The 18,295-nt window shown below is 42.6% G+C and overlaps 1 protein-coding gene across 2 annotated transcripts in view; it reads left to right on the top strand.

Annotated features, from left to right (window-relative positions):
• LOC126542400 (zinc finger MYND domain-containing protein 11) overlaps positions 1-18,295 on the top strand; it is a 115,616-nt gene that overhangs the window by 85,217 nt on the left and 12,104 nt on the right. For both annotated transcript variants that reach the window (XM_050189458.3, XM_050189457.3), the window contains 4 exons: positions 3,476-3,863; positions 6,890-6,985; positions 8,911-9,069; positions 16,663-16,836. In XM_050189458.3, the coding sequence (XP_050045415.1) occupies positions 3,476-3,863; positions 6,890-6,985; positions 8,911-9,069; positions 16,663-16,836 (817 nt within the window). The remainder of the gene's footprint in view (positions 1-3,475; positions 3,864-6,889; positions 6,986-8,910; positions 9,070-16,662; positions 16,837-18,295) is intronic.

Here is an 18,295-nt window from a genome sequence, read left to right as displayed (position 1 = left end):
TGGTAGACACCCTGTATGTAGATATTCTATATTCAAACATACAGCTTTTGAGTTGTAGTCCTGAGAATACTGTGTTTAAGGTGATAGCCAGGGGAAAGTTAGAATGATGCAGGTTGCACTCACCCACTAGTAGGTTATTGCTTATCTATCATAATAATCCACCAGATAATGTGCCTCAACGTGGGATTAGGAACGCCTCAACATTTTAAACTGGTGGCTAGCGGAATCTGCCATTACCGATGTGGTAAAGCACAGGCTGATGTGTTGTCCATTTGTTTTTATGTGAAAGATCACTGTAGAGACATTTTCAAAAGACTTGGGAAAGCCCATTTGCTTTTTTTCTGCCTTCTTTAAAATTTAGTTGCCTAGAGAGAAGTTTCAGTAAAATCGCTCTTAAATTCGAGTGCTGACATTTTTTGAATTCCAAAGCCATGATCAACGTTTTCATAGCGTGATCTTGACATATGTGTAAGCAATTTTAAACAGCAAAGGGCTGCCGACACATATTTTCGAAGTCGTACAAACTAAGGGTGTGCCAATACCACACACAGTCGACTTCTGTTAATTCTATTCTTGACGGGACCAATGAAATGGATTGAATTATCACGTGGGTCGAATGAAACAAGATGCAGAAAAAATATAAAATCACACTGCTGATTCATTTGTCAGTATTTGCCCGATTCTAACATGCCCCAAATCAAGTCCACGCCCACTTAAAATGTGTCCAAAGCCAAAAACTAATGTAGAGGTACCGTCAAAGCTCCTAAACAAAGCAGAAATAAACTCTCATACATTTTTTTTTTTCAGGAAAATGGGCAGGATATGTGTTGCACATTGGTGGCCGGTGTCATAAAGTCAGCTTCACTGCACGGATTTGAGTCAGCTTTGCCACAATACACACGGCAAAGCATACGACTGTTGAGAACACTGTCTTCCGCCCAATTTTCTTGCAAAAAAAGGAGGGGGCGTGGGCTTGCATTGACATCGGGCTATACAGTGATCAGACATTGTGAGCCACCGTTATTGCTTGAGAATTGTCCTATGACACACTGAAAATGGGCATTTTTGACTGGAGATAATGTGTGCTCAGTGCATTCAGTGTCCCCCGAGTTCTGAGCCAACAGACTGCCAGTAAAGGGGCCACTATTGGGCTCACCATATGGATCAGGTGCGTGCATGCTGACTAGTCAAGTTTGAATTATCAAGCAACGGCCAATTTTAGGATCAAAATAATGGAAGTTTGGACCCATAAAAATCCGTGGGCACCAGCCAGCACCTTTAGTTGGGATTGAGTTAACCGAAAAATCCAATTAAACATAGTCTACTAGTATAGTAATTTCGAATTTAATGTCGAATCAAGAAAAAGAGCCGAAAATCGAATATCGGATAGCTTAACTTATTTATGCTTACAAATTTTCTGGGAAAAAAACATTGCTGTGCATGCTCAGGAGACTAGTCACATTATGCAGCAAGAATGTTGCTAGCTCTTGGTAACTTAGGCACCTAGTAATTGAGATGTATAGTATACTCTACTCTTATGAAAGGGAACAATAAATTGGTATGGCAACGCTGATAACTACTCAGTTCATATCGAAGGTCTGGAAAATATTATTTATTGATAAAACGTCTGTTGAATCAAGTGTTTCTTTCCCTCTGAAGCCAAAGAAATAGAGAAGTTAAGTTTTCATGAATACCAATGCTGTTTTCTGTTTAATGGCAGACCTCTATTTCTTATAAAGATTTGCTTTCCAGTTTTCTTCCAGAAAATGGAAGGGAAACCACCTGCCATCTTTATGGCAGGTGGTTTCTGTGGATTAGTCACCTCGTTAAAGCCAATCTGCGCGACAGACAAAAGATGGGACTGCGCATCATGTGACTTGGCATCACATCGCTTATTCGACAATGCACAGGTCGACCTTCGTCGAGGCCGGTGGTAAAACCCGGACTCCTTTTCACTTTAGAGTTCGGTGTTTGTTGCTGCCTGTCTTGGGTCCACCCCCTCTCTTCTGTCGGCATCCATCTGCTGTCCATGTAAATGTTGTGTCTGCCGTGGGGTGCCAGCGTACTAGTTGCCTGACATTTTCGAGCCGGCCATGTAAATAAAAGGCTAGTCTTGGGATGGGTTGCTCGAAGCTAAAAACAGGGTCTGATGTTCACCTGCAAATGGCGTTCGCAACGAGGGGTCATCGTACAGTGTTTCACAAAGATGGTGGCCGTAAACTGCGATGATCCCGTACACTTGCTTTCGTTGGCAAGGCAGTTTGTTGGGTTTTGTTTGTACATATGTTTGTACGGGAGGCTTATTAAGGATCGATTGCGAGATCATGTCTATGGGACATGACGCAGACATGGGGAACAATACAAGTTGTGCATATGGAAGGCGCAAAAATGCGTGGAAATCAGGGCAACAGCCACTGGAAGGCACGCTGATCATATCGGATACACATGTTGTGTTCACACATGCAGGCTCACAGAGTTCAGATTCTGCCCACATGCTAGCACACAGACGAATTTGGCTCACAGACGAACTTGACACATGTGATCATGGCATGTTTCCAGCTGGTGGCTTGTGGACCCACATGCTGCATCAACAGCCGTAAATAATTGATTAAATCACTCTGGTTTACCTGCACAAACCTTGTACAGATAGATTGCATGCTGTGGGAACACTGCGTGCATCAAGGCACTGACCGTAGTCGGGTCTCACCGAAGATACCGATATTTGAAAAATCGAGTAGCAGATAATTGATTCACGAATCAAATTATTTAAACATTCACTATTCGAGTCAAAATAAAATGTTTGAGTATTTGCACACCCATAGTAGAAACTACCACTTGCTTCTCACGCCTTCTCACACATAAAAGGATGACACTTGGCAAGGGAGAAGATTGACAAACAATTTTAAGGTTTTGATACTAAACTTGGAGGGGAGGGGGGGAGGTCTCAAAATGCCAGACCTAGTTTCATGAACATTACCGTGGCATGACACAGCTGAATTTGCTAGAACATTCCTCATAAAAAAAATAGCAAACAAAAGTGCTGGGCATATTTCTTCTAGCTGTCCTCACGTGTGGCAGCCACACTGGTTGCTGGAATCAAGTGAGCCAGCTTACTAATCCTGACGTCATGACGCATCCACCTTCTGTGCAACTGAAACCGGTTTAAGGAAGCAACAGACGACATGGGCCCAGTCAAAAGTGCCTGCGTCATCTGTTCTCGTAATTTTCGGTCCCATTATTATGCCGTTTGCTATATATCATCATAGCAGCAAGCCCGGGCAAAAACATTTTGCAGCTCCAATGTGGTGACAGAAAGAGGCCTTGACTTGTTAAACGAATAGTGATATGACTTTTTCAATTCCTCATTGTTTCCCTTAATCCCGACCTCTTAATCTTTTGTCCCATTTTTTTGCGGTCTGTCGTATAACATTGCAGCTGTCAATCACAGGGTTTTGACTGGCTGTGCTTGTTCCAGGGCCCTTGTGGACAAGGCGAACATCAAGCCAATCACGACAAGCCTGAAGGTGATCGCAGCCAAGCGCACAACTGCCCTCAACAAAGCATTGGACGAGCTGCGCAGGCATCAGCAGCTCCTCGAGCAGCAGCGGAGAGGCAGCAGTGGCCATGCGGGCGAGGGCACAACGTCAACTAGTGTACCACGAAAGAGGGGCCGACCTCCGCGTGTTGTGCAGCCTTCTCCACCTGCACCCACTCGCTCTATTTCCGGCGATGAAGAGGAAGAGAAAGATGAGGATGATGATGAGGAGGAGGAAGAAGACAAGTCTGGTTCTGAGGAACAGGAGGAATCTTCTGAGGAGGAAGCGCCGTCTTCATCCTCACCCATGAAGAGGCTTCGACTGAAGGTTAGCTGTTACTTCTTGTTGGCTGCGTGTTCAGTGGGGCTTAAAAAGGTAGCTGGCTTGTTGCCTGAAAAGCTGGCTTAACAAGCCAATGCTTTGTGGATTGCCTAATACTGGGGTCACAAGGCCACTTTCGATCATGATCGAGCCCAATCCGGATCGGCATTCTCAACCGCGATGGGCTCTCTCTCACAGGTTGCAAAAGAAGGCGCCATTCGCGACAGAGAAATTAGATCCGGATCATGATCAAAAGTGTTCCATGTGACACTCGTATAACATTTGCGAAAAACTTGCAGGTACATTTATCAGCCTGTTATGCGGTCATAGGTTGTCAAACTTAGTCATAAAAAAGGCCCACCTTCATAATAGAAAAATATCAAGTTGGCGTTTGTTATGACTTAGTTTGACAACCTGTCACTTGGCTTCGAAATGACCTAAAACAGCGATTTATAGCTTGTGACATACTATGAACATTCAGAATCAATTCCGTGCACTGTATGTTGCCGTGCGAGTTGCTGTTAATTTGCTAATTAGGCCCTAAACAAAGATCTTGTTTTGGATATCATAAAAAGTATTTATCGTAGAAAAAAATTGCCTTTTTTGAAATTGGCTGGTAAAAATACATTCACTGTGTAAAAAAATTCATTCAAATTGTTTAAAAATAGGTCTTTTCTAAAGTGCCTAGTCCCCCACTCAGGGGACGAAGTGTCTGTGGGGGACAAAGTGTCTATGGACAAGACTTTGCAAAAAGAGGTTTCACATCGTTTTATGTCGCATTTGAAAAGGGGAAGATTACAGGCCTGCTCTCATCAGCTGCAACTGTCTGGCCTTAAGTGGGGCCGTCATGGTCCCTCCATTGAAGGAAGTTTCTTGTTATCAGTGATTGGATGATGCAAACAGGTTTGGGGATTGAAGAAGTGCGGGAGCAATGACCATACAGATTCCAGGAATTATGTTCAAAGCAGACCTTAAAATTGCATTTGACAGTAGTGCCAATGCATTCCTTTAGTATGGTGCTGTGCTGATAGTACAGTCGAACCTGGTTATAATGAACCAAGAGCAATGATAGAGCAAATTACATTTTATATTGAAAAAAAACAACATATATAGTATCTGTTACGAAAATACATAAAAAAATATATTCTTTATAACAAACTGTACATCTGGAACTCCGTGTGCTTACGACTACCAACAAAACGTGCCAGCCGAAGAAAAAAAAAGAAAAAGAAAAAAAGGAGGATGCTTAAGCTTCGCCTTTAAGAGTAGAAGGCGATAGCATTCAAAGATCCCCAATTGCTTCTCATGCTTTCGGCCAAATGCAGCTTATATATCCATAATGTTTACCAGAAAACGCTGGCGGCGCAATCTGTGCCCGAAGGTGAGCTTTCTGGTAGAAACGCGGCCTCTTGCGTGGGCCGATCTTCTCTTGTTGTTTCGCACTTCAGTTATTTCACCCTGAGAAGGTTTAACATAAAAGGCATGCATGTTTGCTGTTTTGTTTCGTGACACTTGTTTGTGGGCTGTTATTTCCGAATTCTGAGGAATAACTTTAAAAGGAATGTAAGGCAGGGTATGAGAAACTTTAGTGCTGTATAACATATGCATGGTTTGGAATGATTTTTTGCAAAGAGACAGATGACGCAGGACACCAACACCAGATTTTCTGCAACACGGGGCCCTTATCGCTATCACACTTAAAAACACAGCTCTCATGGAGCAGGAGGGCAGTTGACCGTGAGCACATTGAGCAGAGAGGGCTCGCTTGCACGCCAATCACATGAGCGCACCCCAAGCCTATCCATTCCATGTGATCCTCAACCGGTCTCAGCGCAGCTAGCCCCACGCATATACATAGCACTTTATTCCTTGGGAGCGAAGACTGTGCCAGTCTCTTCCCTCACTGACATACCCAAGTGCGGCCACACGTGGTTACATGGCTACTACCAACATGCCCTGAATGGCACCAAAATATTCCTTGTAAAGTGAACGTGTAACAAAAGTTTGTAATTTGCTATATGCGGGTCCAGCTATATCAAGCTATTAGGTATACGTGTATTGAACTAATTGCAACGCATATTGCAATTTGTTATAACTGGGTTCTACTGTACTTGTGCATACAGTTGAATGCCTTGCAACGAAATGCACGGAACTACCAATATCTTCCATCAGTGCTTACCATTTCTGTATGCTTTGTTTCTCATCGAACTGCATCGGGAAGCTGTTGCTGTCACAGTGGCATGGCCAAGTCTGGCATTCTCCAAGCCTTGTGCTGTGTATACTAAAAGGCGACGTTTTTTGCTGCATCTATCATACTGCATCTATCATACTGCATCTATCATTCTCTATCCTTAGTCGTTGTTTTACTTTAGTCTTTGTGATCTGGTCATGTTCGTCTTTCTTACTTCATTCCTTCCCTTCTTCCCATCTTTTGTTTCTCTATTTCTGTCCCCTTCTGCCTGAAGAGTAGGCAGGCATTGTGCCCCCTTTTGGTCACCATTTGCCAGCCTGCTCCTTACTTTTTTGTCTTTCAATTATGTATGTTTTCAAACTAATAATAATAATAATAATAATAATAATAGTAATAATAATAATAATAATAATAATAATAATAATAATAATAATAATGTCTGCCAATACCGGTTCCTGCAAAAGTGCCTTGATTGAAGTGGGAATGAAATGAAAAATGTTCAGTCAGCTATGCAAGCTATGACAACACTTCATAATAGTGCCGTGGCATTTCAGCACGTGCAGCATGACTGTTCAAATGTGCTTCATACAGCACTTGTGCTTACTTTGGCAGTTGAACATATCTAAATTATGCATGCACATTTGGTAGATGATGCATCACGCCTTGCTTCAGGCGCTAGAGTTGTGACTGGTGTTCGAAGTAGAGATTTAGGTGAATTTACACATTGAAATGTACCTAGCACTAATCTGCCAATTTTTCTGCACAAAACTTCTGGTGGAGCAATTTTATGTCCCACCATTACAATGTCATTGTTAAGCAGCGGATGAGCTTTTCTTTCCAGGATGAATCGTCTTCAGAGGACCACAATGTAGTATCATCCTCCTGCCAAGAATCTCCCAGTAGTAGGGTTTCCACATCAACACAAACACACCGAAAGGTTTGTTTACTGCTTTCTTTGAAGAGTGGTTCATTGAGACGAGGTATTAGTGCTTATTATTTCTTCTCCAATTGCATGCACACAGTAAAACTGAGGCAGGGTGTCTACCAGCTGAGAAAACCGGGAATGCTTAGGGATTTTTAATAGTCTGAAAATGCTCAGGGAATTTGTGCTTCTATCAGGGAAAATTAGCTGTAATTTCATTGAAAGGGAACAAAAGTCACGGTAATGCCGACTTGAGTAATGGAGAGGAATCGTAACGAATCGTCTTTGATGCCATGTCGTCGACCTGAGGAGTTGCCAGTGTACAATCAACGACCGACTTTTTGAACGCCCGCTAATTCGGATGGCTTCGCTGTACCACCACGTACCCCATAGAGCCTATGTGTAAGAACGTCTGAAAGTCCAGATGCAAGAACTCTTTGCTGTCCAATTTTTCGGTCCTTTTGCCGTGACTACAGGTCCGAAATTCCATTACTCCATCTCCTTTTTATTCGTATTAGGGAATGTTCGACAATGGATTTTCTTTTTCAAATATATTTTTTTCGCTAACCCCTTCCTTCTGTTTTCTTTTTGAATAAAATAAACACTACTACTTGCTATTCAAACTGGATTAAGTCGTTTCTATTTTTTAACATGCTTACTAGAGAGTGGCACCATAGGGGGACATAGTGTCGGCCCGCCTTGACATGAAACAAAATTCTGTGTCACTCGGGAAATTTTGCGGAGGCACTCGGGGACAACCTGGAAAACTCGGGGGAAATTGAAAATGTCCACTTGGTAGACACCCTGTGAGGAAAGTGCAGCTGGCTCTCAGTATAATGCAAACGATGAGCTGCTGATGCATGTGAATGCACACGCACACCAAGATACAAAACAAAGAGAAACTAGAGCAGATTATGTTATTACGATGAAGACACTGTAAGAACGAATTTTATTTACAGTCCATGATTTTACGATCACGTACGACACTTTTATGCTTATAAGCGATGCCAAGAATTTGGTCTTCAGGTGCCAGTTTAACGCCAGTGCAAACCGCACAGCTGCAACGTTGTCACACCTTCAACCAAAATTTTCTTTGATGTGAAGCTGCGTCGAGGAGCAGTGATGAAATCAGCAATTACTAGACATACAAAATGGCATTGCTTCTCAAGCTTTGCCTTGGGCCGGCAACGGTGCTGGGTTGCTTTGACAAGTATTTGAATGTTGCCATATGCAGTTATTCGCTCGGGCTATCTCACATGTTCTGTGGGTTTGTGAATTAAAGCATGGGTTAGATGCAGGGGCAAGTTATACGCATTAAAACGTGGTATATATGCTATGGCATGTTTGTGTGCTTACAAGGCAACCTGGCTGATATGTAAACTGTTTGTGCAGATGCTTGTGCATGGTGCTTTCGTCTAGGTTTACAAATAAAGCTTCTCTGGAGAACAGGAAGCAAAGCAAGTGAAAATGGTGCAACAGCACTGTACTTACATAGTCACAGTCAGTGCTTCATCAATTCTGTTACCAGTCACTTGCAATGAACAAGAAAAGTAGAGCAAAGCAAGTGAAAATAATGCAACAGCACTGTACCTACATAGTTGCAGTCAGTGCTTCATCAATTCTGTTACGAGTCACTTGCAACGAACAAGAAAAATATCTAGTGGAAATTCTGTGGTGTGGATTTTTCTTTTTATATGTGGTTGTGTTCTTGTTCAATTATTTTGAAGCATTATTGCATAGAAGCCTACATGATGGTAGCACATGGACGGATATTCACTGCTGGAAGCTTGGGTCTTCAGCCTACACACCATCATTTTAGTCAGCACTAGCGAAATGGCTGCTGCATGTGCATGGGGGCATGCTTGTTTGGGCAGGACGGAAGAGACGGGTTGTCGAGTCTGTAAGGAAATGTTTCTGTGCTTTGTTTCTGGCACATACAGATGCTTGCTGGAGTGAATAAGACGCCAACCTTGGAAGAGGCTCCAGCTAAGTGCGACTGTGATACCAAGTATCGGCAAGCCTTCAGGGAGCTTCGGGAAAAGCTGGAGACCAAGTACAGAGAGGAGAAGGAACACCTTGTGCAGCAGATCCGGGAAGAGGTATGTGTCTGCGTACTGCCTCTCTGGTGTTTGAATTGTGGGTAGCACATCACGAGACTTTGGAGTGATGGTGTTCGAAGCATCACATTGGTAGCATTTCTGCCCATGCACATGCAGAACTAGATTCCTGCTTGTGAAAAAGCCCCAAATGCCACCTGCATACTGTGCACTCAATCTGCATACTGTGCACCATCCTAAGACCAAGTAAAGGTATTGTTCTAGCTATTCAAGCTCAATTGGATTTCTAGATGGTTTCGTATGACAACAACCCATCTATGAAACATGACTTTGTGGCATCATGTCTCCGATTTTGCTAGGGGGTGCGGGTGTAGGGCATAGGGTGTAGGAGCTGTTATAGCACAGCCTCTACTTTTGTATTTAAATGTTGAGGGCATTGGTTTTACAGAGAAGTTATGGCAAATGAGTTCTGCGGAAATCCGCAATATGGAGGAAGTATTGCGAAAGGAAAGATTGCCCTCCATTCGAGAGCAGTGTCGTGCTACTCTTGGTGAATGGCAAATTTTTGGGTGGAGCAGTTTTACATCTGCGTCCGTAATCTTTTGACCCCTCAAATGTTTGAATGTTTCGCGTGAAATGGGGCCAAAGCAGCTCAGTACACATGCATCTTGCTGTTTTAAATTACTGCATAGGGTGACCAAAACTTGAGTATTTTAAGCAATGCTTTGGAAAATAAGCAGTGCTTCGGAAATTTTGAGGCTTTATTACCACTCATCGCGAGAACAATCCATACAGAGCTTCACCGGCCGTGGTTTCTTAGTGGCTATGGTGTTGGGCTGCTGAGCATGAGGGCGCAGGTTCGAATCCTGGTCATGGCGTCCGCATTTCGATGGGGGCGAAATGCGAAAGCACCCAAGTGCTTAGATTTAGGTGCATGTAAAGGAACCCCAGGTGGTCAAAATTTCCGGAGTCCCCCACTACAGTGTGCCTCATAATCAGAAAGTGGTTTCGCCACGGAAAACCCCATAATTTAATTTTTTCCACACCGAGCTTTAGGAATTATCTGAAATGGTTGTGGAGGAGACCTGACATTGAACGTGATCCCAGTAAGTACTATTGAATGTCACAATTTTTACTCTCCTCCAACCTGGTTGCCCATTGTCCTGCTGTTTTATCTTGTCTACATGCTTTTTATTTTTTTTATTCAGTAATTTACAAGACCAATCCTCAGCCAGGTTGCGTGTGACACTTGCTATTAGCAGTGTATCGTATGTAAATAGCAAATGATGGCTTTGTACAGTAAGTTCACTTCATTACAGATTGCATGAACAGCACCGAAATATATCAGTCATATCCTATTTCAATCAATCATATTTATTTCCTTTGAAAAGTAGGAATGCAGGACTAAACGCTCAAACAGCTTGACGAGGTCCCAACCCCTTACAAGTTTGCAGAACAGCAAGATGATGGCCAGTCATACATTAGAATTGCAAAGTGAACAAGCGTTATAGAGTGACAAGTAATACAGAATGAAAGTAACAAAATGGCAAATGATCAAACAAGCAAAATGGCAGTACAAGTAATCAACATGAACAGCAGCGGTGAACAAGAACAGGAAAAAGATGGAAGGCGTGTACTAGTCCTTCAAATAATTAAGCTGGAAAAAACGTTTGATAAGACAGTTCTGGTTACATAAAGGATCGAAATCTTGTCGGTTTAATATGTTTAGTAGTGAAGGTAGTGTGTAAGACAAAGATTGTTCATCACAGGAAGTTCTAGGGGTAGGCACATAGCATAGCTCTTTGTCTGGTCTGACGAACACTTGTATTTACTCGCAGTCTTGCCATATGAACTGCATCATGAATGCCTAATTTAACGAAACCTTTATTACATCAACCTATAATTTTAAAAACAAAACACAGGAAGAATTTCATAATTAGAAAAATGTGGTTCTGTGGAGTAAGTATAATGTACATCAGTATGGCTCTTCTCTGCAGCAAATCTAGCTTGTGCAAATTTGTCGCACCAGTTGTGCCCCACACCTGGATGCAATACTGCATGATAGATACCACTAGAGCATTATATAGCATTACCTCACCGTAGTAAGGATAATGCGTCACATATGTGCAGCGACACCAATGGCAGATGACAATTTGGATTGGAGGTAATCAACATGCTCATTCCAGGTAACGTGCTTTGAAAAATGTACTCCAAGGATATTAACAGAATCTACGATTTCTAAGTGCTGGCAACCCTGAAGCAAATTCATATTAGTGGTCAACATTTTACCTCAAGGCATGTACAAAATTACTTTCGTTTTCTTAGGGTTGATTTTTAAACAGTTCATCGTGGCCTAGCGTTATAAATCAGACAGCGTCTTCTTAGCCTTTATTTCTATATCTGATTCCAAATTGCCTGTAATAAAAACGGTTGTGTCATCAGCATACGAAACAAATAAAGCATTGTCTGAGCAGTGTATGATGTCATTTATGTAAGTCAAAAATAAAAGTGGCCCCAAAATGCTTCCTCGCGGCACACCAGTGATAAATGGCTTCCTTGTAGATATCACGTTACTAGTACCTACGAACTGTGACCTGTTGGAAAAATAAGATTTAGGAAATGAGTGGGTGGTACCGTACACACTGTAATTTTCTGATTTAAGAAGGATAGAACGATTAATTAAATCAAAGGCCTTAGAGAAATCTATATATATGCCTAGTGCCATATGTTTATGGCAGAATGCATCTATAATAATTTCTGTTGGTCTTGGGAGGGCTGTTTTTGTAGAACAGTGCTTTCTAAAACCACGTTGAATCTTCAAGCAAGTTGTAATGGTTAAAATAATGATAGTAATGACATATGCATTATTTTCTCAATACCTCTAGAAAATACTGGAATTATTGAAATAGGCCGATAATTATTTAGGGCAGTTTTCTCACCGCGCTTAGATCATTATCATTATTTTACAATGCACCTTAATGCTCATAGTACACGTCATTTGTCATCGCCATAATTTTATTACACATACATTTACGCACTTTACAGTGACTATATTTTAGGCCCCTTTACAGCCACGTCACATCAACTTCACAGAATTCATAACTCCACTGCAAAATCACTAACACTTGCATGGCGCTCTTTCGCCATACTTGGCCCTTGCACCAATAAAAACCACACATTCATTCATAGATGGGAACAACAGGGGTAATTTGCATTTCCTTGGAAAACGTACTTGTAGACAATATTGTATGGTAGATATGGGTGATGACTGAGAATAGGGCTTATATTATCCAGTGCATACTTTATAGGGTGAATCTGGATACCGTCGGCATCTAGTAACTTGTTATTGCTTGCAGCGCTGATAAAAAAAAAAAAAAAAAAGCTTTAGGGGAGCTAGTTGGAGCAAGGGAAAGCAATGCACCATTTCTGTTTACTGGAAGAAACTGAGTGTAATTGCTGAGGTTGCGATCGACGCCCTGGTTGGGCGCTAGGGTAAGGACTTCATAAACATGTATGGTATTGCATCTCTGAAATGTTGCTGCCAATCACCATGCAAAAATATCTGGAATAGCTGAGCTGGAGTTAGGCTGTAACAATGCATCCAATTTGCGCCAAAGTACATCAGTATGTTAATAAGCAGGGTCACTAAATAGTCCTAAAATATCTGCATCTTTGGCACCTCTAAGCTTATTTGTTAGACTGTTTCTATATTTTTTTAACTCTATAAGCAAGGCTTCATCTCTAGATTGCAGAAATTTGACATATAAAGCATGTTTTTGTTTAATCATATCAAGAAGCTCACGAATCAGCCAAGGTTTCCAAGCTCTAGATGGCCTTGTTATTTTTTTGCTTGGGAAGTGTCTATAATATATTGGTTTGAAAATATTGAGGAAAGCGGAATATGCAGAATCACTTTCTTGTGCCTGGTAAATGCTATTCCATGCTTGCCAAGTAATGGCACGGTGAAAGGCCTCAAGATTTGATGACGTAATTGACTGAACATAAACTGGTTGCTTACTTTTCCAAGTCACATGATGGATTTTACTCACTAGCAAAATAATACCTAGATGGTGCCACTAATATCATTGTACACAGTGTCGGCCTCTAATGACTCAATATTTGTTTAATATGAACACGTCTAATAAGGAGGCACTGTCAAGTCACACGTGTCACTGTAGATATTATACTTGAAAATCTGCAATTTGTAATTAAAGTCTGGAAATCCTTTTGCAGCTGGGGAGATGAGAGCATGTTTATATTGACGTCACCTCCTAAAACAAGATTAATTTTTTCTTCTGTTGCATAACTGAAAAGCTTTTCAAGGAATGCAAAAAAGTGGGTTGCATCACCTGATGGTGGCCTGTACACAACAGAGAACAATTTTGTATGGTTTTGTACTGTTAAAGGGCCCCTCACCAGGTCTGGCCATATGAGCTGACAAGCACAGAGCATGCAATGCGCGGAAACGATCGTGTTTGCAAAGAATTGCATTGCTATGCGCCGCAGAAAGACCTGAAATTTCAAACCGAACACCATTTTTCATTCTTCTTGCGACGACCGCGCTCCAAGCTGGACGGCGACGTACTCGTGTCCCTGCGCCTATGTACTCATGGCCACAGTGTGACGTCGCTCGTGATGACACGTTACTTTGAGAATTATTCCAAGGCAGCATCTGTTATTTGTGTGATCTGTTGCTTGAATTGACAAATTGAATTTTAGGGAAATAATAACACACAAACAGAATCCCTGTGTTCTTTTTGTTTTACTTTGCACCGAAGCAAGAGAGATGTACTTACGCTTCATCTGCTTGTTCCCACGGACGTGCAGTCACGTGCGCAGGTACCGAAACTGCCATTTTCTACCGGGTTCCAGCACGTGATCACGCTCTGCAATCCACTTCTGCCTCTGTATACGTCTAGCACTGAAGTGTACCGCTAGTCATGTGTACTTGCACACAGCGTGCTAAATCGTGCGCTGCGTGAAACGAGTCAATTACAACAGCTTGTGCGCAACGCCGTCAGAAGTGCGCAGCACCGCAAGAGAGAAAAAAAGAAAGTGAAGGCGGGGCCCGCGACGTATGCGTCGCACGATCCTTGAGGTCCGGCACGGGAGAATGCAGGGAAGGAATTCCGTTTGCGGAGGCCAGACTGGGCAAGGGGAGAGAGTGTCTCACTATGCAGTGGAGCTTGCCTCCTGAAATCATGGATTCGTGGCTCTGAAATATTTCTATCTCGGCTATTTATGCGCCGATTTCGAAAACTTCTTGCGGCAAAACGCTCCCTAGAGGGACACGTAACAACTTCCAGCATATAACCAAAATTTGCTATGGGGCCTGGTGAGGGGCCCTTTAACGCCTCATAATCAGAAGTTATATCTGTAAAACCATCAACAGGTTCAGCAACAATATCATCTTTAAGCAAAATCGCAACACCTCCTCCTTGCTTATCCTGACGACTAGAGAAAAAAGATTGATGACCAGAAAGCTGTAACAGATACAATGTGGGCGTTAACCAAGTTTCTGTCAACATTATGACAGTAGTCAATGTTCTGAAGCTGTGGATTAACATGGTCAGTTCATCTGTCTTATTTATGAGAGATCGAACATTTTGATGAAAAAACTTCATTGCTGGCTTTTTAGCTGATACAAAATCCTTTACTTTAGAAGGCACATAACCCATATTTGAAATAAAAAACGGCAAGAAAATGCTCACATTTGTTATTCCTGCATCATTTTCTGCAAGTCGTCAAGATGGGCAATGGGAACAATTGAGCTGCCCTCAGATTTTTGGGCGAAGATCTTGCCATTACGATACCAAGCATATTTCCAGCCAAGTGCTTTCTTTTTGCCATTCACCGCTCCACACAAGCGCGTCCTAGGTGGACAAGTGTTTGTTGATGTAAATTGTAGTGCCGGACTACAATTCTATATCTTCGGTTGTCAGTATTTTTTTTTTCTAGCTTTCTCTAAAAAACAGTTGCGCTTAGCCTTGTATGTGTACTGTCCTACAATATTAGGGCTATCAGCATTGCCTGTAGTCCTCACCCAGTGGCAAGCTTCAACATCACAATCCTCAAAGGGTACATCAATTGCATCTGCAAGTTTTCTGGTTGTTTCCAGGGTGTTTTCTTTCGGCTTCAAAGGTACACCTTTCATTTCTATGTTGAAACGCCTGGTATATTGTTCATGTTGCAAGAGTCTTGCTGCATTATCCTTGAGGTTCACGAGCAGGCCATCTCGGTCCCTTTTCAGACCCATCACTGTATTCCTTTAGCTCAATTTTCATTTTCCATCTTACTTGCAGATGTTTTCATTTCCTCAAAGTTCTTGTTTGCATATTCCAAGAATCCCTGCACAGCGAGGCACACTTTTCATCAACCGGAAAAGCAACTGATGATTTAGCTGAGTTGAGTTCACCACTAGGCAGGCGGCTAAGGAGATGTCAAGCTAGTGTTCATGAAACAAATGAATACTTTCTCAGAGTATTTGTTTTAACACTGGAAAAAAACAGAACTTTTCTTCAAGATCTAGGTGTAATTTATGCTGTAAAAGCAATTGGTCTTTTGGATATTGAGAATTCAACAAAAGTAGAAGGCACTTAAATCTCGAATCCTCTGCTTGCCGTGCCGCATGCCTCTAAGAAGAGGTCTATAAAGACTGTGCACAGTTCCATTCACAGATGGAAAATCCTGTGTAGAGTCTACAACACGTTTCACTTGACAAATTGCCCTCTTCCTTGTTTTTGCTTGCGCTTGTTTCTCATGGTTGCACATATCTGCTTGGCAGTGAATTGCACTGCAAGCTGATAAACAGCGGAGACTGCGGTTTGCTGGAGAGGAAACAGGCTAGCTGATGTTGCCCTGTGATTGACATTGTGCACAAATTCTTAACCCTCACTCATTCGTAGTTGCAATCCATTGTACAGTGCTGACCAAGCAGTCGGTACCACTAGTACTTAAGATTGGAAGAGATGTGTGGAGGTATTCGCTAGCAGTGAATAATGCCAGAGCATGTGTTTTCATTCTGCAGGCAAAGCAGGGTTTCATTTTTTACTCTTGGTCCGGTTTGAAGCTCTGTTTTTGATTTGATATTTTTGAAATGTCGAGGTTGGGTGAGTTGGTAATTCAAACTAAGGAAATGAAAAAAAAAGAAAATAGAAACCAATGATGTCTTTCTTCACATCATTGTTCTGGTCTCCTATGCCATTTTCCTAAGTCACTTGAAAGTTTCTGTCATGTCTGAAAGCATTGCAAAATGTGCAGATACTTCCCAGTTGTCACTTGACGAACAACTGGCACCTCTCGGGAAAGGCTGAAACGGTGAAATGAGAATTGAAAGTCTGCACATGTGCGACACAAACGTTTTAGGGGTGCTCAAAATTAAAACATTTCTGCCAGTCCTTTGTCAGAAAGACTTTGTCAAATTGACAGATGTGTAACTAATGCAATCGCTTCCCTACTGCATTTCACCTTTTCCTGAGAGGCATCAGAGGCGTCAGTAAGTGCTTGTGGGGTTCAGTTTTCTCAATGTCTTCTTTTACTTCTTCTTTTTTTTTTGCACTTTCTTAATTTCACTTTATACCATGAACCTAGCGCAACAAGCTTTGTCAATATCAATTTGCACTTGGTGGCGTGCAGGTCCAGAAGCAGTGTGAAGCAGAGAAGCTGAAGGAAGTGAGCGGAGTGCTGGAACGCATGCGGACAGAACTGGAGCAGCACAAAACTCGGGACAAAGAGGCCCGCGAACAGGAGATTGTGAAGCTGCAGGAACGGCACCGGCAGGAAATCTCGGAAACCAAGAAGAAGCAGTGGGTGAGTGTCCTGGCCAGCTGTGCGACAGCGTTTACCAAGTGGCCTTAATTTTACACGCTGCCGTTTCACCCCTTTTGACCTTATACCCTTGTCAGGTGGGCACCTGCAAACTCTGTTGAGCATGAAACTACCTAATAGAGATTTACAACAAGGGAATTGTGACCGGGTCACATGGCACACTATGAGCTTTTGAAGGGAGCCGCATGGGACACAGATGGCGCTGTTGCACTTCTCTCCACATGAAAAATTTCACATATGTAGTCGCTCTTAAAGCAATCTATACATATAGAAGAGCTGGGAAGTACTTAGCGCAAGAAAAATGAATCTATACATAGTTTTTTTTAACTCTTTCGTTACCACGCCTATTGATCGCCGGTGATTGATGCTTTAGATTGCCAATTTCGAGATGTTGGAGCCGTTTCTTAATTTTTGATGGACCTTTTTGCAAAACAATGTGCGTATGTTGTAGCGAAAAGAGGTGTGGCTGGAACCTTCTGCCGCGCTCGAGAAGAAAGCATGCCACTCATGATTATGCTGCATTAGCATCAGAATTTTGTAGTCAATTGACTCCCAGCAAGTCAAGAATTAAATTATACCGCCGGCTTTGCTGTCCGACAGTGCTGAGTGGTGATAATCAACCGAAAATGATGCCGGCTGTTCACTAGTGAGCTTTGGTTTGGAATTCGAGTCGTTTTATACTGCCAAAGTGTATTTCGGAAGGTCCGCTGCATGTCCAACATGTGGACCTGGCACCTTCAACCAGTTTCCAAGAGTTTCGATTTCACTTCTCTCGTAAAATCCAGGCAAGGGGCGCTGTCAGTGTCGCTGCGCAGTTATTGAAAGTCACTCCCATGTCGTCGTTCCGCGCAGCTGCATTGCGAGAAAAGCGTCATGCTCGAAACTATGCTGCACCCACACTTCAATTTAGTAATGGGGACTTGAGTTATGATTCCAAAAATGACAGCAAAGCAGATTCAAGCTCTAACGGCAGCAATGTTTCGAGTCGGCATGGGACATCTGCACAGGCTACCGTAAAAACCGGAATATAGGTCGAACTTTTTTTCAAAAACCCATCGCGAAAAGTCGACCCTCGACTTATATACCGGACATTGGCGGAAAAACTACGGAAGTCTTGCAACAATGGGCGGATAAAGTAAACAGCCGCCTTCGCCATCGCCATCAGCAGCATGGCGGCGTGGCGACGCTGTGGCACACCGGCATTTTGCGTTTCCATTGTCGCAAAGTTATATTGGTTAAAGGCTGCACTTTCATTTTGTTTCAAAATGAGCGGGAGCGGAAGCCGACGTCAATTCACCGTCGCCTTCAAGAAAAAGGCGATTGAGTACGCGGAAGCCCACGGCAACCTGGCGGCACAGCGCGAACTTGAAGTATCCGAAAAGAGCATTCGGTAGTGGCGGAGGCAAAAGCAACGTATTACAACTTGCAGCAACCAAAAGAA

Source organism: Dermacentor andersoni, chromosome 2 (assembly GCF_023375885.2).
Source record: "Dermacentor andersoni chromosome 2, qqDerAnde1_hic_scaffold, whole genome shotgun sequence".
Classification (NCBI taxonomy): domain Eukaryota; kingdom Metazoa; phylum Arthropoda; class Arachnida; order Ixodida; family Ixodidae; genus Dermacentor; species Dermacentor andersoni.
The sequence above is the reverse complement of the archived record's forward strand: the minus strand, read 5'-3'. Positions and strand labels throughout refer to the sequence as shown.